We start from the raw sequence: 23,143 nt of genomic DNA, 5'->3' as shown, positions 1-23,143 counted from the left end.
TTGATTTAGAATTAAATTTCTCAAGCAATTGCAATTCTATCACCATATTTCTACAATTTTGGAGTGATTGAAGATTTCCATTTGTTCTTTGGTTCCCTCTCTTGTTGATCGTATGATGCACAAATCTTATCACCATGTTATAACAATGTTTATTTTGTGCATGAACACTTGAGGAATTTTGAGTCCAACTACGTAGTCCATGCTCACAACATCACCCAACTTAACACCAACATGTAAATCTTTTCATTCACTCACTTACTCAAATATTTAACCCCAAAATTCCTTACCTATATGCCCACCAACACATAATAGCATACAAAAGAATGTTTGGAGTGATACAATATGTCATAGCCAAAAGCATTTCTATTGACATTGTTGTTGTCCATTAAAAGGATTTAAACCATATGCTCTATGTACCATCACTTTTCATGCCAATCTAGTCATCATTGTTCCTAATTTCCAACATCTAGTTTTATTCTATTACGGGATGTTTCAAACTTAAAAGTGAGAATTGAATATGAAAATCATTTCCTAAGCTTTTGAGGTGAAAACTATAAATAGAGCAACTAATGGAATGTCTATAATAGTTTTCATTTAAACAATAGAGATTATTAAAAAAGATTCATTGAAAAGCCTTTAGCTAAAACTAATATGTTTGGTTTAATTTACATGTTTGGTTTAAATATAAATTAAACCATTAGAATATGAGGTGCAATAATAAAAACTCTTGGAACAAATGCAAAAGCTAACTACATGATTGTAGTTGTGGAAATAGTATCAATGTGGTTTTGAGAACATATGACTTTTAAGGCCATTACCCCTAAAGTGATGTGGAAATGATTGTTGTTGTCTTTTACTGATCTTGAGAGGGGTGGTCCCATGGATGAATATATTGAGTTAACTTTTGAGAGGGGTGGTCCCATGCATGAATATATCGAGCTAACTTTTAACGGATGTGGAAATGATTGTTGTTGTATTTTAGTGATCTTGAGAAGGGTGGTCCCATGCATAAATATATTGAGTTAATTATAAGGAGCTTTTTTTTAAATTATGAAGTCTAATCATTTATATTTCAATTTTTTTTAGGTTTTTTTAGTTGGTTGATTAACATTATCACATCTTAAGAACATCATTAATTATTCCAACACCTGAAAAATATTTAAAATTAATCCATGAACAATACAATATTCACAATACAATGCAAAGATTCTTCTTTGAAGTTATGGGTTATAAGATCACAAAATTTACTCTACTTTCTACTTAATGTTTAGATTAGCTTCAACTTCTTAATTAATTAGACCTACTAGTAAATTAAATTTTAATAAATAAAAATAACAAAAAGAAACGTAAAGCAACTCCAACACTTTGTAAAGAATCAAATGAAATATAAATAACGAGTTACAACACTACTTTTTCCCTGATAGTATGAGGAGAATGCTCACCTCCATTTGCCAACATTTTTCCCTAATAGAATAAGTATAATGCTCTCATCCATTTAGTAGGCAACCCCTGGGGAAACTTTCGGTGTCTGCACAGTAATCGTAAATCATATACTCATTTCGCACCCACTAAAGCCTGTGCTCTGGGTTGAGTCCAGAACTTGTCTGTGCCTCTTCTACATAATTAGAAGTAGCAGCATTGATGTTGCCAAAGGATGCAAACAAAGGGAGTTTCACTTCAATCGGTCTTGAAGCGCTGACCTCTGGTTGCCCAATCATTTGTTTTCCAAAGGCTAGCGTAAATCCTAATTGATATCTGTCATCCCTCCCCGTTGTTTAGGATTATGAAATTTTTGTGGTATCAGTTTTCAACAATAGACAATTGCTCAAAGCACAAATTTAATTTACGTAGACAATTGCTGAGGTATCAAATTTTAACTACAGGAGGAGACAAGAGATCAATTTTCACCTTACCAAATGTATGTTAAACTATAGCGGAAAGGAAATGGATATTATATACCAACTTGGCCTAAGGTATTGGTTCTTCCTGATTTGGTTTATGAGATTATGTAAATCAATTTTCAATTACAGAATCATCCAGAACAAAGGTATCATTATCCATTTGAAAAAAAATTAATTGAAAATTGTTATATAAAAGACATACATTCATGTATGTATTAGGAAAACAATGAAATAATGGAGCCCATATAGCAAATTTTGTATACAATAATGTATGTACTGGGAAAATAATGAAAGAATGGAGCTCATAGAGTCAGAAAAAAAGGAATAAAAGAATTGTTGGAAGGGCATCGTATCGAAAATGCAGCAATCAAACAATGGAGTTGAGTTGGGTGCTCATTTACATTCTGCGGGTAGCCCATGGGGGAACCTCTTGGTGTCAGCACAGTAATCATAGAATATAGTTATTTCGCACCCACTGGAGTTTTTGCTCTTGATTCGAGTCCAAAGCCTCCTCTGCTGCGAAGTTAGAAGCAACAGTAGCATTGAAATTGCGGAAGGATGCAACAAAAGGGGATTTGCTCCAGTCTGTCTTGACAAGTCTGTTGGAGGTACTACACACCTGCATGCGGACACTTAGTTAGATCATGGGACTACATGCAAGATTCATTCTGCATGATTTACTCCCTAATTTGCTCCTTCTTTAACTCTACAACTGGCTAGTTCTTCTGCATGATTTACTCCCTGATTTGCTCCTTCTTTAACTCCGCAATAGGCTAATTCTTCTGCATGATTTACTCCCTGATTTGCTCCTCCTTTCACTCCGCAACTGGCTGGTTCTCTCCAGAACTTGTTGTAGGTGTTGAGTCCTCTCAGTGATCACCACTATGGTGCATTACCTTTGGATCTTCACCCAGTAATGCTATATCATGAGCATTGTAACCTATTTTCTAATGAATCATTCTTTTGTTCTTTTGATTTTCTTTTAGTGTTTTTGCTCTGCAAAGCTATGTGTTCAACCTTTACTAGCTAGATTCATCTGTGCAGGTTTTCTAGCACATTTACATGGTATCAGAGCCCATAGGTTGCTAGATAAAAGGCACACCAGTACTTTATTTTATAGGTATTACAACTTGGAGATCAAAGATCGATAGAAAAATGGAGTTTCCCAAAGCATCGATCCTAACACCATACAACTATCAAAGGACCAAATGGCTCGATACCTTCGTCAAAAAGGGTTGTACAGGATTACCATGGCTGTAGAAGTGGAACCCACTTTAGCCATAGAGAAATCCAAGTACCTCAACTGCATGGATGAGGCCCACGGATCCATATGCATGTGCATCTCCCCAGAGTTGCAGTTTCATCTATCTGCCTGTAATACTCCCAATGAGATTTGGAAAAAGGTTGAAGAACTCTACGGGAAACAGGATGAGATGAAAGGACATCTGATCAAAGTGGAGCTGTTGTCATTGGATCCACGGAACTATGACAGAATTCAAGACTTCTTCACCAAATATAATGATCTACTGTTGCAACTCAAGGGTTGTGGAATTGACAAATCCAAGGAGGAGAGTCGCCAAGTTCTCTCTATTATGTCAAAGCTCGAACCGGAGTACTCCGTCTTTGTGTCTACATTTCATTCAGTAAGGCTCGCAACAAGTAAATCCTACACTATGCCTTCTCTCAAAGAGTTCATGGAGTCCCTTACTTTTGAGCAAGATAAACTAATTGGCATGGAGAAAATCAAACCTCCAAAAGCGCATGCACTTGCTGTGCATGATGGCAGCCACAATAAAAATCACAGATTTGATTCAAATCAGAAAAATTAGCAGCAAAAAGACAAAGGAAAAGCGCATTCCCATCCAAAGAAGGAAGGGTACACCAAGCCCTTCAATGACTCCTCCAGCTCGAGAAATGAGAAAGGGAAGAAAGGAAACAAATTCACCTACTGTCAAAGAGGATTCCATCCAGAATCCTCTTGCATGAAGAAACAAATTGACCAAATGGCATAAATCCTTCAAAAGCACAACCTTGGGGACCACATCCCTCAGGGCACCAAGAAGAAAACTGAGGATCTGCCACATGGGAAAGGTAACAATTTTCATGCTTTAGTTGCAATTAATTCTTCCCCATATGCATGGATTATAGATTTTGGTGCATCACATCATATGGCTGCTGCAAAGGAAGTCTATTCCTCTTTGGATGCATGCAAAGGACCTCCCATCCTCATGGGAGATGACTCACCTATTGAGGTCACCGGAAAAAGTAGAGTGGAACTTTTACACGGAAGCTTTGAAGATGTGCTTCATGTTCCAAAACTTTCGGTAACCCTGCTTTCAGTTTATCAGGTCACTCATTCCGGCACCAGAAAGAGAGTGGAATTCACTCTAGATGCAGTGAACATATATGACCTACATAGCAGCTCCAAAATTGCAACCGGTGAGGTAAACAATGGAGCCAGACTGTATACATTTTCTGAATTTATTGAATTTGAATCCTCCTTATTGCTTACACATGTTGATGATAGTAGTAGGCTTTGGCACGAGAGGTTTGGTCACTTAAATTACAGGTATATGCAGCAGCTAAGCAAGCATGAGATGGTGGAAGGCTTGTCAAATATCAGTTTCTCCAAATGAGTTTGTGAAGGGTGTGTCCTTGGCAAACATCCTAGAGAAAAGTTTGACACCGGCAAGACTCACAGAGCATCCTCTCCTCTAGATCTGATCCATAGTGATCTCATGGGGCCTTTTCCTCATCCTTCCATCAACAAAGCAAGGTATGTTCTTACATTTATTGATGATTTCTCATAGTATGCTTGGGTGTATCTTCTCAGGGACAAATCTGAAGTTTTTGTGCACTTTGAAGATTTCAAAGCACTAGTTGAGACACAGTCAGAGAGAAAGATCAAAGCCCTCCGTACAGACAATGGGGGGGAATATGTTAACACAGCACTTCAGAACCTTTGCCTTGAGTCCAACATACAGTTGCAGTACACAGTTCCATACACTCCATAACAGAACGGAGTTGCTGAGAGAAAGAACCGATCTCTCAAAGAGATGGCTTCCTGCATGTTGCATGCTAAGTCACTGCCTCATAAGCTATGCGCTGAAACACTTAATTGTGCTAACTACATCCAGAAAAGATCTCATCATAGGTCTATCAAGGATCATACCCCCTTTAAGGCTTGGAGCGGCACTAAACCAGAGGTCACCCACTTCCATGTTTTCGGCTCCCGAGCATCGGTCGGGATCCCCTCTGAAAAGAGGAAATCTCTTGATCCATAGAGCATTGAGTGCATCTTTATTGGATACCCTGATGGTGTGAAGGGATACTGACCCCTGATTTCCTCTACGGACAAGCTCATCATTGAGCGAAGTGTCAAATTTGAGGAAATTCTCTCGCATGCACCTCAATTGCCGCATGTAGACACCTTTTATCTACCTCATGTCTGAGATGATGACTCAGTACACTCAAATGCAAATACAGAGCATGCAGATGCCACGGTAGAGAATGCAGATGCAGAGACAGAGTCTTCAGATACAAATCTAGTGCATGCATATGATGATCCACATCCAAGCCCAGATCGGGCTTCCAGTAGTGAATCAACTTCCCCTGTCATAAATCAAAGAACAAGGAGCTTACGTGAGATATATGCACAAGACCACTCAGCTACTAGAAATGGTCTTGTGGGGGATAATTCTGATCTGCGGAGGACTAGCTCAGAGTTTATTGAGCCTCCTCTTGCCCTCACTGCCACTGAACCAACGCCATCCTGGCATTGTCATTTGGTTCAGTCTTCTAATCCGCAGTCTTATGTTGAGGCTGTTGGGCATCCATCTTGGGAGTCCGCCATGGAGGAGTATAACTCCCTCCTCGAGAACCAGACCTGGGATCTGGTCCCCCTTCCTTCAGGAAGGAAACTTGTCCGATGCAAATGGGTCTACAGGACCAAGAGTGTTGCAGATGGGCAAATCACTAGACAGAAAGCTAGGCTAGTAGCCAAAGGCTTCCAGCAAGTGCATGGCATTGATTATGATGAGACCTTTGCTCCAGTAGCAAAGATGGATTCCATACGCCTTGCACTTGCCATTGCGGCTGCCCAGGGGTGGGAAGTACATCAGATGGATGTGAAGAATGCCTTTCTTCACGGAGACCTATCTGAGGAGATCTACATGGAGCAGCCACATGGTTTCATTCAAGATTCATCTTTGGTCTGCAAACTAAAGAAATCTCTCTACGGCCTTAAGCAGGCCCCGAGAGCTTGGTATGCGAAGATGGATTCTTTTCTCTTATCACAAAACTTTGAAAGATGTAAGTCTGATCCGAATGTTTACATGCTCAGGACACATGATTCTCTTCTTATCTTAGTTTTGTATGTGGATGATCTCCTGATCACCAGTAGCTCGGCTTCAGCCATTGTGTTATGAAACCAGCTCAAGAAAAGATAGAAAAGATAGATGATAGCCTTAAATACTTTTTAGAACAAAGATTATCCTCTGAAGAGCAACAAAAGTGGGCTTCTATGTGGCACAATAGTAACAATATGGGCACTACATGGGTACATCAATATAATAAGTGGGTTGTACTAATAACAATAAGGGGTTACACTAGTACTATAGGGGCCTAACATTCCCCTCTCCTTCAAAAAGCGTTGTCCTCAACGCTTGAGTAGTTCTTGACGCTTCTGTATAAAATTCTTGTCCTCCCATGTGGAATCTTCAGCGGGTAAGTTCTTCCAGTTGATGAGATACTCTGAAATTGATCGATTTTGTAGCTGTCAGGTTCTTGTTTCTGTGATTTCTCCAGGTTCCAATATGATTTTTCCTTCCTCTTCAATTTCTGGCAATATTATTTGAATTGGGATCTTTTGCAACTTTTGAATAAGTGACCATTCTTCTTCGTCCTTCTTCCATTCATCCCTTGCTTCGTTTATCCAATCTGGTTTGATAATAGAAATAGCACAAAACAATGCTTCCACATCCTCATCCTTGAAGAGTCTTCTCGTTTTGTATGGTCGTCATTTTCTAAGTGCATGTAGAATTACCAACATTTTCTTCTCATAAATAGCTTGCTTGAGATGTAGCAGTGGAAATACCCAATCACCTACATCAAAACATTTTTCACTACGATGTTGATCTACCTGTTGTTTCGTTTGATTTTGCACCGAAGTGGCGTTATCCTTTAAAAGTTGGAGAACTTGTTGTTGATGCTCGATGTGATCTTTCTCTGCTTGAACCTTTTTCTTCTTGATATGTCCTTCTATCTCTAGAGTTTGAGGAGTGGTAATTTCTTCCAATCCTTTACAAGATATGGTCGGATTCACTTTTTGATGCTCGACGTCATCTTTCACTTCTTGAACATTTTTCTTCTTGATATGTCCTTCTATCTTGATAGTTTGAGGAGTGGTAATTTCGACCAATGAATTACAATATATGGTTGGATTTATTTCTTCTTTCTCGATTTGATCTTTCACTTATTGCACCTTTTTCTTCTTGATATGTCATTTTATCTTGAGAGTTTGAGGAGTGGTAATTCTTGCCAATGCTTTACAAGATATGGTCTGATTCATTTCTTCTTTCTCTGGGGTGGGGTCCTGGCGTATATCCTCTTCTTTTGATGTTTCTTGGTCCTTTTCTTCCTCCTCTTCATATTCAATGTAAAATAATTTCTTCTCAGCACACTTATGACCTTTAGTGCATTTTCTATCACAATTGTAACAAATCCCTTTTTCTCTTTTTTCTTCCAATTGTTGTGGTGTAACCCTTGTAGGTTGTGGAAGGCTAGGAGAAACAACACTTCCATCTTTATAGTTGTGAGGGGTATGCTTCCTAGTTTCCATAATTTTACTTTCCACTATGTCACAAAGCCCTCTTACCATTTCCAATTGTTGTGGTGTTGCTCTAAAGAAGATGTTGCTCTTTGTATCCTCATAATGTGCTACCATTTCCTCTGTGAAAATTGACCACGTAACAAGTTGTTTACGAGAACAAAGCCCTTCATACCATAAAAATTGATCTGGTTCTAAATGTGAAGATGCAATAGATACCTTTTGTAACAGTGGTACACAATGTAGATCAAAATATTGCTCCATCTGAAGTATCCAATTTACCGGATCCTTGCCATCAAACTTCCTCATCTTGCTTTTTCTTGATTTTAGGATCTCGATCTTGAAACGACTATAACTCTATACTTTCAGATCTTTAAGTTCTGAAATTGTGACCTGTAGTAGCCCTTTGCGTCCTCTTTCCAATGCCACCAGTCTGATCCAAATTGGATTCTCCAAGAAAGAGTTATACAGGACCTCCCAAGATGACCTGATTATAGACATTTCCAAAAGAGCGAACTCGTATGAAGTGCCACGTGTCACTGTTTCAACCTTTGGATCTAAAAAATATATACAAGAAACTACACTCCGTCCTCTTTCTATATCTTCTTACGAAATTTCAATCTGATGCTCAGAGAGAAAGTTATGACGATTTTCCCCAAGTCACCTATTTGTAATGTAATTCAGGAGTCTGCAAAAAGACCAACTTCCTCAGATCATATCTCTGCAAATATAACACGAAAAACTCTGAAATTCGGAACCGAGCTTCAGCATGATGTCTTCTCAAATGGGTTTTTTGTTAGCTTCTGAAACGTCGCAGAAAAAAAAGTTATAGCGAAAATTCCACGATGACCTGTTTGGAGCAGCAAAACCCTAGAATCTAAAACCCTGATACCAAATGTTATGAAACCAGCTCAAGAAAAGATAGAAAAGATAGATCAACGCCTTATAATTCAGCCTCTTAGAGGGGGAAACCTCATTTACATTACATAAATGAACAATTCTTGGATGATACAAATGAAAAAACCCCCTTTCTCTATATAGGAGTATAAGGGGTCATAACATAATCAGAGCCGACATAACAATAATAAAATAAGGGCACAATAATAACAATAGTGGGCTTCTATGTGGCACAATAGTAACAATATGGGCACTACATGGGTACATCAATATAATAAGTGGGTTGTACTAATAACAATAAGGGGTTACACTAGTAGTATAGGGGCCTAACACATTACTGTAGTCAAGAGGGCCTTGCATGATAGGTTCTTGATGATGGACATGGGTCCATTACACTTCTTTCTTGGTCTTGAGATCAGCGGGGATGCCACAGGCATCAAACTCTCTCAGGCTAAGTATGCATGGGATCTCCTCGAGAAATTTCACATCACTGACTACAAGCCAGCACCGACTCCTTTTCTGTCTGGGGTCCGCCTTGAGGATGGAGGTGACACTCCATTAGTTGACAGTACTCTCTACCGACAGCTAGTGGGGAGCTTATTGTACCTCTCCCACTCCAAACCAGATCTCTCATATGTAGTAGGGGCAGTTTCCAGATACATGCAGGAGCCGCATGAGCTACACTGGAATGTTACCAAGCGCGTCCTCTGATATGTGCAGGGCACCATCACCTTCGGGATTCACTATGCAGCAGGGACTGCATTGAATCTCCTTGGCTTCACTGATTCTGATTGGGTGGGCGACAGCATTGATCGCAAGTCCACCTCCGGATATTCACTCAATCTAGGGTCTGGCCCTATCTGTTGGTTGAGCAAGAAGCAGGCTGTTATTGCTCTCTCTTCAGCCGAGGCCGAGTACAGAGGAGTAGTCAACATCACCATTCAGGCTCTGTGGCTACAGCACTTCCTCACTGAGTTGGGCGTCTAGTTCCACCAGCCCATTGTCATCTGGTGTGACAACCAGAGCACTCTCAAATTTTGCAGGGATCCAGTACAGCGGCAGCGGATGAAGCACATAGAGATCCATATGCACTACATCAGAGACTTAGTACATGATCGGGTCATTGATTTGCAGTTCTGTCCTTCAGCAGAACAGACTGCAGACATCTTCACCAAGACATTCACTAAGCAGAAGTTTCGCTCTCTGCGCGATCGTCTTGGAGTGAAGGACACAGTTGCTTAGCAACTATATTTTCTTCCTCTTTTCTTTTGATTACATTGTATTTTGAGGGGGGGTTTTCCCACGAGGTTTTCCCTCTTTCCTCAATTTTAGTACAAGTTGCACTGTATTTTGGGTGACCTTTGGCCTTAGTTGTCAGGGCCCATTTTCTATTTTTCCCCATAGTGGTGTTCAGGGGGGGTGTTGGAGGTACTACACACCTACATGCGGACACTTAGAGCATGGGACTACATGCAAGATTCTTTCTGCATGGTTTACTCCCTGATTTGCTCCTTCTTTAACTCCACAACTGGCTAGTTCTTCTGCATGATTTACTCCCTGATTTGCTTCTTCTTTAACTCCGCAATTGGTTAGTTCTTCTGCATGATTTACTCCCTGATTTGCTCCTCCTTTCACTCCGCAACTGGCTGATTCTCTTCAGAACTTGTTGTAGGTGTTGAGTCCTCTCATTGATCACCACTATAGTGCATTACCTTGGGATCTTCACCCAGTAATGCTATATCATGAGCATTGTAACCTATTTCCTAATGAATCATTATTTTGTTCTTTCAATTTTCTTTTAATGTTTTTGCTCTACAAAGCTATGTTTTCAACCTTTACTAGCTAGATTCATCTGTGGAGGTTTTCTAGCACATTTACAGAGTCCACCTCTAGTCGCCCAATCATCTGCATTCCAGAGGCTTGGATAGACCCTCATTGCTTGGCTCTTAGGATAGTGATAATTTCTATCCACTTTACCCAACTCTGTCTCCCTGTTCTTAAACACTCGAACGGGAGTCTCGTCTATAGAGAATCTGAATAACAAACACACATTTATAATTCTGTTAGATTCAGAAATTGTATTGTACCCTATTGAATGGATGAATGAGTGAAGAGGTAATTAGAGTACGTACATGATTTGGTTTGATGTCCAGAGCACAGAGTAAGTGTGGAAATCCAAGGTTGAGTTGAACCACAAGTAAAATTGTTGCTCACGATTGCCAAGGCCTTGAGCGAAGACATTTGTGTGCATAATATAAGAATCTCCGGAGCTTGAGCGAAGACATTTGTGTGCATAATATAAGAATCTCTAGAGCTTGAGCGACGACATTTGTGTGCATAATATAAGGATCCCCAGAGAGGTTGCCAAGAAATTCAAAGTCTATTTCATCATGTTGGGGGCCTTGAGACGATAGCTACAAGCGGGCATATACCAGCGACATGTTAGCGTATCATAGGACAAGATATTGTCATTTAGAATATTAAAACGGTAGAGTAACAATAAAACATACATAATAGGCAGTAACTGTGCCTGCTGAGTTGCCAGGTGCAAACTTGATTTGCATATCAATCTTGGCAAACATATGCTCCTCTTTGGATTGAAACCCACAACCTGTCATCAAAAATGGCAAGATTAGAATGTCTAATAAGTGTACATAAAAATGAAATAGTAGCAGACGATGTTGGCATGAAATCATAAAAATGAAATAGTAGCAGAAACCCACAACCTGTCATCAAAAATGGCAAGATTAGAATGTCTAATAAGTGTACATAAAAATGAAATAGTAGCAGACGATGTTGGCATGAAATCATATTTACCAAAATGAAATAGTAGCAAAGGATGTTGGCATGAAATCATATTTACCAAATATTACCTGAAGTTCGATCCAGAGTCAACTGTGATTGTTGGCCATTGTCGAGGATTTTAGCACGATCATTACCCCATGTAATGTCGACATCGTTGTAGGAATTTGCAGAGACAATTATGAGAAGTCTGGATGATATTGACAATAAAGAAAGAGGAGGGGTGTTCCCATTTCCGATGAATTCAAAAATATAGATGCAAGGACAGAGTAATGCAGGGAGGATATGAAGGAAAAGGAACAGAATTGCCCGAGATGCTAATGAACGAGTGAATAAACAACTAGTAGGTCGAAATTGATGTGGGAGAGGGATGTGGTGGGAGTGATGGCTGATTTGGATTACATATATAAAACATAAACAGCAGTGGGCATAGGTCATGTCATCCGCGTGGGCGAGGAAAGATGAAGGAAACAATGAAGAGAGGTATAAGCGGTGGCCAGCCAAAAACATAATGAATAATTGAAGGGCATTCGTGGCAACCAAAGTCACTCCGCGTTCCAACTTCACTGGATTGCTTTGACCTCCGCGTGGGGCATATTCCAAATTAATGTAATTAAATGGATTTAAAAGTTTAAAAGAAAGTAGTGGAATCCATTCAAAGCTCCGGGTGGCTACAATATCCAACTGGCAATTGAAAGATCAGTACAATTGCTACATGGAAATACACTATCGCTGCGTCTACTTCCTACTCGGACGCGCTTTGCTTTTGGGTAACCGCCTTTACTGCTCTTAATATCTGTATTCGATTCGGTCAGGTATCATCGAGACTTTACAAGAAACTGAATTTAGTGGCTTTATAATGATGTTATGTCTTTTTCAAACCTTCGCCACCAAAAAAGCCTTATTTTACCAAATCCCTGATAACTACACATTGAAGTTTCTCTTCATATAATTATTTTTTCTTCGAGACGTTTACGGTTTGATAGGGTTCCAATTACTGTAGAAGTCGATCGATCGAACTGGAGTAGGTGCATCAAGTACTTCGCTTTAAACATCAGAAGCAAATACTTTCCACTTTGGAATATATATAAAATCAATTGTTAAATATTGTTTTAAACTATAATAAGAGATAGCCAAAAGAGAAACCAGTGCTTTATATATATATATATTGGAATATATAATTACTTATATATATAAATTAATTATAAAATGTGAAAATTTAACCAAAAAATATAATAATAGGAAATAAAAAAGAAATGGTTATATTAAAATTGTAAAAGAAAATGATTTTTTTATATAACAAGTGTTAAAGTGTTACATAGTAGTTAGTTGTCACTTAATTTAAATATAGTTAAATTAAAGTAAAGAACAAAATAGGACAAAGTTATTGATTAGTGTGTGTCACATTGGTGTACAAGCATTGCATGCAGTGAGATGATCAACCTTGGGGATTGCGCAAGCATTTTGGAGGAAATTTCTAAATAATAGGAGGTTAATTTCCTCAGGAATTGCACAAGGAAATAAGAGCTCAAGCTGACGCAGAATTTGACTAAGTCTGGGTTAGAGATTCTCATTGAGCAAAGAGATAAATTATTCACTTGCAGGTTGTGCTGAGAGCAAGCAAGCAATTGTAATACATCTCTATTCATCTGATTAATGAAAGCAAGCTTAAGCAGTTGTTTTCCCCTGGAAAAAATATTGTGCATTTGTATTATTGTTGTTGTAAATTGTGAATTAAATTCCGCAGATCAATAAAGTAGAATTGTGTTTCTTGATTTAGATTAAAATTTCTTGAGCAATTCCAATTATATCATCATATTTCTACAATTTTTGAATGATTGAAGATTGTCATTTGTTCTTTGGTTCACTCTCTTGTTGATCGTATGATGCACAAATCTTATCACCATGTTATAACAATCCTTATTTTGGACATGAACACTTGAGGAATTTTAAGTCCAAGTATGTAGTCCATGCTCATTACATTACCTAACTTTAACACCATGTAAATATCCTCATTCACTGACTTACTCAAATATTTAACCCCAAACTTCCCTATCTATATGCCCACCAACACATACTTTGGCATTTTCCTTGTGTTTTGTTTTTTTTATAAACCGGAGTGGATGAAAGCAATAGTTCTAAGAGAATAAAAATATATGACCAATATATCAAGGCTTCAAAAGCACATTCTCTCACATGTTTTTTATACTTTATAGCAATAACATAAGGATGCAAGTATTGCATGGATCATAAATTTCCATTATCCAAATGTCCGGCAAGAAAAAGAAAAGGTGTGCAATGTATGTATGGACCACAACTTTCTACTAACATACAAAGGAAAATTTGGAGTGATACAATATATCATAGCTAAAAACATTTCTATTGACATTGTCGTTATCCATTAAAAGGATTTAAACCATCTACCCTATATAGCATCACCTTTCATGCCAATTTAATCATCATTATTCCTAATTTCCAACATCTGATTTTATTCGATTAAGGGATGTTTCAAACTTAAAAATGGAGATTAAATATGAAGAGTTTTTCTGAAATTTTTGAGGTAAAAACTATAAATAGAGCAACTAATGAAATGCCTATAATTATTTTCATTTAAACAACACAGATTATTAACACAATGTTTATTGAAAAGCATTTAGCTTGAACTAATATGTTTGGTTTAAACATACATTAAACCATTAGAATATGAAGTGCAATAAAACCTCTTCTAACACTGCAAAAGCTAACAAATAGTATCATTGTGGTTTTGAGAACATACGACTTTTAAGGCCATCACCTTAAGGGTGATGTGGAAATAGTATCACTATGGTTTTGAGAACATAGGACTTTTAAGGCCATCACTTGGAAATGAGTGTGGAAATGATTAAAGTGATATGGAAATGATTGTTGTTATCTTTTAGTGATTGAGAAGAGTGATCTCATACATGAATATTTTTAGTTCAGTTAATGAATCTTATTTTCCATTCAATCACACAAAACTTACCAAATTTATAAGGAACTCTCTTTTTAAACCGTGCATTTTAATAATTTATATTTCAACTCTTTTCCAAATTTGTTTCGTAATTTATATTTCAACTCTTTTCCAAGCTTGTTTAGTCGGTTGGTTGATTCGTATCATTGTCACATCTAAAGTACATCCTTAATTTTCTTTGAGTGATGTTGAGAGCGGTGGTCTCATGCATGGATATATTTTTAGCTGAGTTAATCGATCTTATTTTCTATTCAATCACACAAAACTTACCAAATTTATAAGGAACTCTCGTTTTTTAAACTGTGCAGTTTAATAATTTATATTTCAACTCTTTTCCAGTATTGTTTAGTTGGTTGATTCGTATCATTGTCACATCTAAAGTACATCCTTAATTATTCTTTTCCAGGTTAGTTGATTCATATCATTGTCACATCTAAGGTACATCCTTAATTATTTCAGGATTATTATTACACCTAAGAAGTATGCAAAATTACAATAACATATTTACAATACAGTGCAAGGGTTATGAGATCACAAAATTTAGCCTACTTGATGCTTGCTTAGGTTTGCTTCAACTTCTTAATTAATTAAATTTACCAATAAATTAAACATTAATAAATAAAAATAGCCCAGAGAAACCTAAAGCATCTGCAACACAACACTTAGTAGAGAATAAAATGAAATCTAAATAATGAGTTACAACAATATATTTTCCCTGATAGTATGAGTAGAATGCTCACTTCCATTTAGTGACACTTCCCTAATAGAATAAGTAGAATGCTCTCTTCCATTTAGCAGACAGCCCCGGGGGAAACTTTCGGTGTTTACACAGTAATCGTAAATCATATACGACTTTCGCACCCACTAAAGCCTGTTCTCTGGGTGGAGTCCAAAACTTTCTTCGACAAGGATAGAAGAAGTAGCAGAAATGATGTTAGCCGAAGAATGCAAACAAAGCGGGTTTCACTTCAGTCGGTCTTGACGAGATACCAATTGATATCTGTCATCCACTTTACCCAACTCTCTCTCCCTCATATTTTGGGTTATGAAATTTCTGTGGTATCAGTTTTCAAGGATAGACAATTGCTCAAAGTACCAAATTTAATTTCGTAGTAATCCGTTTCCAAAGTTAGGCAATTTTTGAGGTATCAAAGTTTAACTACAGGAGGAGACAAGAGATCAATTTCCACCTTACCAAATGTATCAAAAACTACAGCTGAAAGGAAATGGATATATACCAACTTGGCCTAAGGTATTGGTTCTTCCTGATTTGGTTTATGAGATTACGTGAATCAATTTTCAATTACAGAATCATGCAGAACAAAGGTGTCCTTATCCATTTAAAAAAAAATTAATTGAAAATTGTTATATAAAGGACAATGATATTATATAAAGAACAAAATAATGAGTCCCTTTCGACTATTACAATTACGCGTACATTCATATATGTATTGGGAAAACAATGAAATAATGGAGCCCATACAGCAGATTCTGTATACAATGATGTATGTACTTGGAAAATAATGAAAGAATGGAGCTCATAGAGCAGAAAAGAATGAATAAAAGAATTGTTGGAATGGCAGGGCATCGAAAATACATCAATCAGACAATGGAGTTGAGTTGGGCGCTCATTTACATTCTGCGGGTAGCCCCTGGGGGAACCTCTTGGTGTCAGCACAGTAATCATAGATCATATAGTTATTTCGCACCCACTGGAGTTTCTGCTCTTGGTTCGAGTCCAAAGCCTCCTCTGCTGCGAAGTTAGAAGAAGCAGCAGCATTGAAGTTGCGGAAGGATGCAACAAAAGGGGCTTTGCTCCAGTCTGTCTTGACGAGTCCACCTCTAGTCGCCCAATCATCTGCATTCCAGAGGCTTGAATAGACCTTCATTGCTTGGCTCTTAGGATAGTGATAATTGCTATCCATTTTACCCAACTCTGTCTCCCTGTTCTTAAACACTCGAACGGGAGTCTCGTCTACAGAGAATCTGAATAACAAACACACATTTATAATTCTGTTAGATTCAGAAATTGTATTGTGCTCTATTGAATGGATGAATGAGTGAATAGATAATAAGAGTACATACATGATTTGGTTTGATGTCCAGAGCACGGAGTAAGTGTGGAAATCCAAGGTTGGGTCGAACCACAAGTAAAATTGTTGCTCACGATTGCCCAGGCCTTGAGCGAAGACATTAGTGTGCATAATATAAGGATCCCCAGAGAGGTTGCCAAGAAATTCAAAGTCTATTTCGTCATGTTTGGGGCCTTGAGACGATAGCTGCAAGCGAGCATATACCAGCAACATGTTAGCATAACCATGGGACAAGATATTGTCATTTAGAATATTAAAAGGGTAGAGTAACAATAAAACATACATAATAGGCAGTGACTGTGCCTGCAGAGTTGCCAGGTACCAACTTGATTTGCATATCAATCTTTGCAAACAGATGCTCCTCTTTGGATTGAAACCCACAACCTGTCATAAAAAACGGAAGGATCAGAATGTCGTAGGCGGTATAATAAGTGTATATGAAAATGAAATAGTTACAGAGCATGTTGCCATGAAATTTATATTTAGAAAATATTACCTGAAGTTCGATCCAGAGTCAACTGTAGTTGTTGGCCATTGTCAAGGATTTTAGCACGATCATTGCCCCATGTAATGTCGACATCATTGTAGAAATTTGCAGAGACAGTTAGGAGAAGTGTCGATGAGATTAACAATAAAAGGAAGAGGAGGGGCGTGTCCATGTCCAAGGACAGAGTAATGCAGGGAGGATCTGGAAGGAAAGGAAGAGAATAGCCCGAGATGCGTGCGTAAAGAAAGAATATTGGATTGAATGAGTGAAAAAACAAGCAGTAGGCTGAAATTGCTGTGGGAGATGGATGTGTTTGGAGTGATGACTGATTGGGCCCGTTATATATAACATGAATGGCAGTGGGCATATGTCGTCTCACCGCGTCGGCGAGGAAAGATGAAGGAAACAACGGCGAGAAGTATGCGCGGTCGCCAGGCAAACATAATGAATGATTGAAGGTCATCGTGGCAGCGAAAGTTGTTGGAGTGCGTCCCAACTTTATTGGATGGCTTTCACTTCCGCGTGGGGCATATTCGAAAGGAGGGAAGTCATTACATGGATTTAAATGCGGAGAAGAAAGTAATGGAGGTGGAGTTCATTCAGAGTTAGCTCCGACCTCCAACTGGCATTTCAACTTTTGGTACGACTTCTACAGAGCAACGCACAACAACAGCCTTCCTTCCTGGTACTTATTCCACGCGCTTTGCTTTCCTGTAACCGCCTTTAATAATCGATTCTACGTTCCGAAAACACTGGATTTAACATTTGTATAAAGATGTGTCTTTTTCAAACTTCCGCCAACACAAAAGGCTTATTTTGTACCAACTCCATTAAATCTGATAACCACACCTTGAAATTTCCATTAATAAATTTAAAATTTTCTTACAGAGATTTACAGTTTGTCGGTTCCAATTACTTTTCCAAGTCGGGCCAGCGCACTAGGTTGGTGAATCGAGTGTCTGGGCTTCATACGAGAACCAAATGTTTTGCATTTGGAGAATCCATACATATAATATGATTTTTTATCGTAAAAAATATGGTTATACTTGTATTTTGGAATATATAAAATTAATCTATATGATACAAAAATTAGCCGTAGTCTTTAACGCGACTTTTTGAAAGTCTTTCTGGCGATTTTTTCCGGTGAAAATCCGGCAGTAATTTATTGAAATCCAAGTTTGATAACTAGTTTCTGCACAATGAAAGTGTCCCAGGGGTTTTTCAGGGTGCTGAATCCGAATATGCAGTTAAAAAACCATTTTAACTGCAACAAATCATGATTTCATCTCAATTTCGTCACCGGAATCTCAAAAAGTCGCATTATAGACAACTCCCAAAAATTAACAATAAAATAATAATAAGAAATAAAAAAAGAAATTGTTAAAATTTTATATTAATAAAATGACTTCGGAGAAGTCTTGTGCATATAGATTGTTAAAAAAAAATACATTCTAAAAAAGTTATATATATAATTATAATATAATGTATTTATTTTTAAGAATCATATATATAATTATAATATAATGTATTTATTTTTAAGAATCATAAGTTATATATTAACAATTTTCACATAATGATTTTTGTCTAAAAATTTGTTGGTATAAATTATGAATCACAAAAATCTACATTCTAATAATTATAAGTTATTTTAAACATTAGTTATTTAAAGAACTTGAAATCTATACAAGTAAATATAAATTTCCTCATACTTAAAGTGATTGCTTTATGGAATTAGTAATTTCCAACTCTTTGCAAGTTTTATATTATATATTGAAAAACAATAAATCAAAAAGCTTAAGCCAAAGATTAAAATAATTAGGTAAAAGGATTGAAAAACAATAAATCAAAAAGCTTAAGCAATAGATTAAAATAATTTGGTAAAAGATTGTTCTAAGACCTTCAATGCAAAGTCTCTCGTGGAAATCAAATTGTTAAAGATATCCATTTTACAATGGAAAATCTAAAAGTGAAACAAAAAAAAATTATGATACCAAGAAACAAAATGATAAGGAAAAATTTCATTAAATAATAAAATCTAGGAACTTGTGGTTTCAATTTAACTAGCAAGAAAAAAATTGTTTGAAAACATGCCGACTATAATTAACCCGAAGGACAACCAATATCTTCACAAATAGGTCATAGAAGAAAAAGCTCACAATATAGTCATATCTACAAACTAAATCACATAATAAACCCTAAAGACAACCAATATCTTCACAAATACGTCATAGAAAAAAAACTCACAATGTAGTCATATCTACAAACTAAATCACATCCTTGTCCCTAGACATCTTCTCTACAATTTTTTGCAAAACAAAATATGGAATGTCATTATAGATGAATTCAAAAAATTCAATGAATAAGAAATGAAAATGGAGAAGATTAGAGATTGAACAAACCATGCAAACTTTTCTCTCATACCCAAAGAGAGAATTTCCTCAATCCTGGGTGGGCTTCTTTCAATATCCCTCTAGAATGTGTTAAATATATAATTAAAAATAGTTACTAATAGATTAAAAATTAGGGCCACCGTATGAATTAAATGATTCGTAAATGTCGATAGGCTTCAATCCATAATAATAAGTAAATGTTTTGATGCTTATTATGGATTAATGAATATCAACATTTACCAGTCATTTATTTTATATAGCTAGGCTAGTTAAATTAGACTTGCGGTCAATGTTAGAGCCAAGAAAGAAATTTGAGTGAAGAGTAGAAGCTTGGAAGAAAGCATGTTCCCATGTAGAACATAAGAAGAAAATCAAGGACGAGGTTGAAGCTAAGAAGAAATTTGAGGAAAATTCTGAAACTAAGAGAGAGAGAGAGAGAGAGTTGAAGTTAAAGTGGAGAAAGATAGAAAAAGAGAAGAAAAAACATAGAGATGAATTTGAAACAAAATAATAAAGTAATAGGAACTAGGTAAAAGAGAACTTGAAGATAAAGTTGAAGAGTATTGGAAAATAGAAGAAACATACCCAAGTTGAAAAGACAAGACAAGAATGAGAATAATTAGCATCGAACACCAATGCCAATGAATTCAATATGTAGCATTGTTACTCTTCACGAATGAAAGAAGTCTCCACTACTCAAACCTTTGTCGCTAACTTTTGTCCAAGCATGGTTATAGGTGGTGATGGTTCTATTTCAAAACTATTTGATGAAATTGCAAATTTGGAATTGCTTATATTTGATAACCAGATGAAACAAGTAATAAGGGAGAGGCACAAATTTATGGGAATTTCCTTGGATTATGAAATAGTGCTCATTATTGAGATCATGGTGATGAACATAAAAAATTTGAGTTTTATTTTAATAGTTATTATTACTACTAGTTTAGCCACTGTCAAAACCCAATGTTCATAGGGTTACTGACATTGAGAATAAGATAAAGGATTATGAGAGAAAATCACCTTGCTATAAAATTAGTTCAACTACTATAAATCTAGCAAATATCGAACTTTTGATTTCATCGATTATGCTTTCAGGGTGCAAACTAAATTAAACGTTATACATTGATAATTTTATGATAGTGCAACATCTGCAAGTCCAAGGCCAAGATATTGTTGATGTCATGACCCATATCTAAGCATGGAAACTTGCATATCAACAACCTTAGTTATAGTTTAAACAGTTAAATATTAGTAGTCCTCCCTAGAAAAAAGTTCTCATGAAATCCATATTCTCACTTCAAAAGCACTGGAAGAAATTAATTTTGGCCCAATATACTAGAAGTAGATATCACATAATTCCCTCAAGGGGGTTACACATGAAATAACAGACTTTGCTATAAATTTTGACATGTAATTTGTGATCAAATTGGAATCTTGCATGATTCTCTTTTGAATCATTGCTTTGAAGTGCTTGTATAAATGTATAAACTTCACAAGCTTGCACATGCTCTCAACTAAAACCCTCATAACACAAATTAGGTACATGAAGTTTATATCATGTCCACATATAGTGTGACCATGGTTGCCGAGAATCAAATATGGCTCGTCTATACGATTTGTATTACATGAGCTGACATTTACTCTCTCTAGCTAGTGATAAATATAAAATGTTTTCCTATGTTTTTGTATTTTGAACATAAATTTAAAATCTGAAATATTTAATAACATTTTTTCACTCATTAAACATTTGCCTTTATCTATCTATCTATATGTGATATTTTTTAATATAACTTTAAAAACTCTCACTGCTCGTCAATATTTATATTTATAAATGGTGTCTCTTTAAACACTTCTTAACTTGAAATAAAAATGACCGTATGTACTTCCATTTTATGATTGATTTTTCTTATACCTTTATTTTTCTTATTTAGACTAAAGAAATTAGCAATTGGTCTAATACTTGTGTGACACAGGGTTGATTTCGACCTATACCACTATAATCTTAGGTGGTCCATGCAACCACAAATAAGCAATGAGGAATTTGAACATGGAACCTTGTATTCACATTTAGTTTACATTTTCATGAGCCTACCAAATGAGCTCCCATTAGGGCATTTTTACACCCATATTTATTTCCATTTTACTAATGATTTTCCTTATAGTTATATTTACTTCCCTTTGATGGGTGATTTTTCTTATGAAAATGTGCAGTGCTACAAATGAAATAACATGTAAAGCAAGATCCATGCTATCCAATAAGAAATGCACCATGACCTTTGTAATAATATATTTGTATATTTACCCATGATGTATAAATTAGTTGGTTTGAGTGTTGTTTAATCACCACTAACTCTCATGTTCAAACCTCATGGGGAGGGATTGAGGATGGAAGCCACTTTTGGGGGAATTAAAGTATCTCAAATGGATCCAAACACAATAGAGTTCCATACAATCATGATAACATCTCACTGTGGATAGATATTTTTCCATACCCCAACTTAAACTCAACCTGGTTACAAAATATATTTACATCCCTAGGCTCAACCTGGTTACTTATTGGAAGAATAGCCTATGAAAAGTTGAGAAAGAGAATAATTAGATGAAGTTGTGTGCTCATTTGCATTTAGGACGCAACCCCTGGGGAAACATTTTGTTTCCGCACAATATTCTTAAATCATATACTTCTTCACTCTCATCATGTTATTTTGGATTAAGAAATTTATGTGAATGAATTTCTGTGGAATCCGTTCAGTTTTGAAGGATAGAAAATTACTCAGGTGTTTGGTTCTTTAGTAACAGGTTTATGGCACAAGAGGAATCAAATTCCACTAAATAGTTGAAATTTGATAATCTTTTCCACTGCATGGTGGACACAAAATCCAACTTGATGTGGATCAAGCTAATATCAATGGTGGAATTACAAGGGGTCATGAAATCATTGGCCCAAGAAAAATTCCTTGACCCAGATGGCTGGATGATTCAACTCTTTATACATTTTATGGACCTAATTGGCCCAAACCTTCTGGGCATGGCTGAAGAATCTAGATTACAGGGATACAATTATGGGTCCATAAATCCCACATTTGGTACCCTGATTCCCAAAAAGGGTTCTCCTTAAGGATTTTCATATTATAGGCCTATCTCCTTATGCAACTTAGTGTATAAGGTGGTATCTAAAATCATCACCAATGGGATCAAACAAACATTGTCATTTCACATTATGCCGGAACAATTTGGATTCTTACCCAATCGACATATACAGGACGTAGTTGCCATCTCCTAAGAATGAATCCACACAATAAAATCATACAGATTGGCAACATGCCTAATGTGAGTTGATTTGATTAAGGCATATGATTTTATTGACTGGGAATTCCTCTAAATGATCGCGCATAAAATTGGCTCCAATCATAGGCTTATTGATTGGATTATGGCATGTTGTAATGTCCCTTTCAAAATATTTGGCTAAATAATGGTAATTTCGTTGTAGCATAATTATGCTAGAAAGTACATGTGGAAAACACCATAAATTTATAGTAATTTTTGCCAACAATATTTTAATCAGCGATATAGCCCAGAAAATACACAATACTAATGCTACAACAAATTTATGAAAATTCTTCAACACAGTAAATAACCAGAAATGTCGCGAGAAAAAACGAACACAAGGAAAATGCAACAAGTCTCAGCTTTATTATATTAATCGAAAACAGGAGTACATGGCACTATGAAATAGCTAAGAATCTTGAACAACTGC

The 23,143-nt window shown here is 36.5% G+C and overlaps 1 protein-coding gene and 1 pseudogene across 1 annotated transcript; both read right to left on the bottom strand.

The window, feature by feature from the left end:
* Positions 1 to 2,294: 2,294 nt before the first annotated feature.
* On the bottom strand, positions 2,295 to 11,858 carry LOC149250026 (xyloglucan endotransglucosylase protein 1-like; annotated as a pseudogene).
* A 3,946-nt stretch (positions 11,859 to 15,804) lies between these two features.
* On the bottom strand, positions 15,805 to 17,329 carry LOC149250025 (xyloglucan endotransglucosylase protein 1-like). The gene is made up of 4 exons (XM_089456371.1): positions 17,006 to 17,329; positions 16,793 to 16,893; positions 16,502 to 16,695; positions 15,805 to 16,402 (listed from the first exon to the last, which is right to left on the bottom strand). Exons 1-4 carry the CDS (start codon positions 17,166 to 17,168, stop codon positions 16,045 to 16,047), a joined length of 816 nt encoding a protein of 271 aa, XP_089312497.1. The 5' UTR covers positions 17,169 to 17,329; the 3' UTR covers positions 15,805 to 16,044.
* Positions 17,330 to 23,143: the final 5,814 nt, after the last annotated feature.

Source organism: Pinus tabuliformis, chromosome 7, assembly GCF_031772625.1.
Source record: "Pinus tabuliformis cultivar Carrire ecotype Pingquan chromosome 7, CPIR1, whole genome shotgun sequence".
NCBI lineage: Eukaryota > Viridiplantae > Streptophyta > Pinopsida > Pinales > Pinaceae > Pinus > Pinus tabuliformis.
The sequence above is the reverse complement of the archived record's forward strand: the minus strand, read 5'-3'. Positions and strand labels throughout refer to the sequence as shown.

Coding starts and splice junctions, on each gene's coding strand:
- LOC149250025 (XM_089456371.1), bottom strand. CDS start 17,168: ATGGACACGCCCCTCCTCTTCCTTTTATTGTTAATCTCATCGACACTT. Junction 16,894..17,005: donor GACTCTGGATCGAACTTCAG/GTAATATTTTCT, acceptor TTTTTATGACAG/GTTGTGGGTTTCAATCCAAA. Junction 16,403..16,501: donor TGGACATCAAACCAAATCAT/GTATGTACTCTT, acceptor TTTGTTATTCAG/ATTCTCTGTAGACGAGACTC.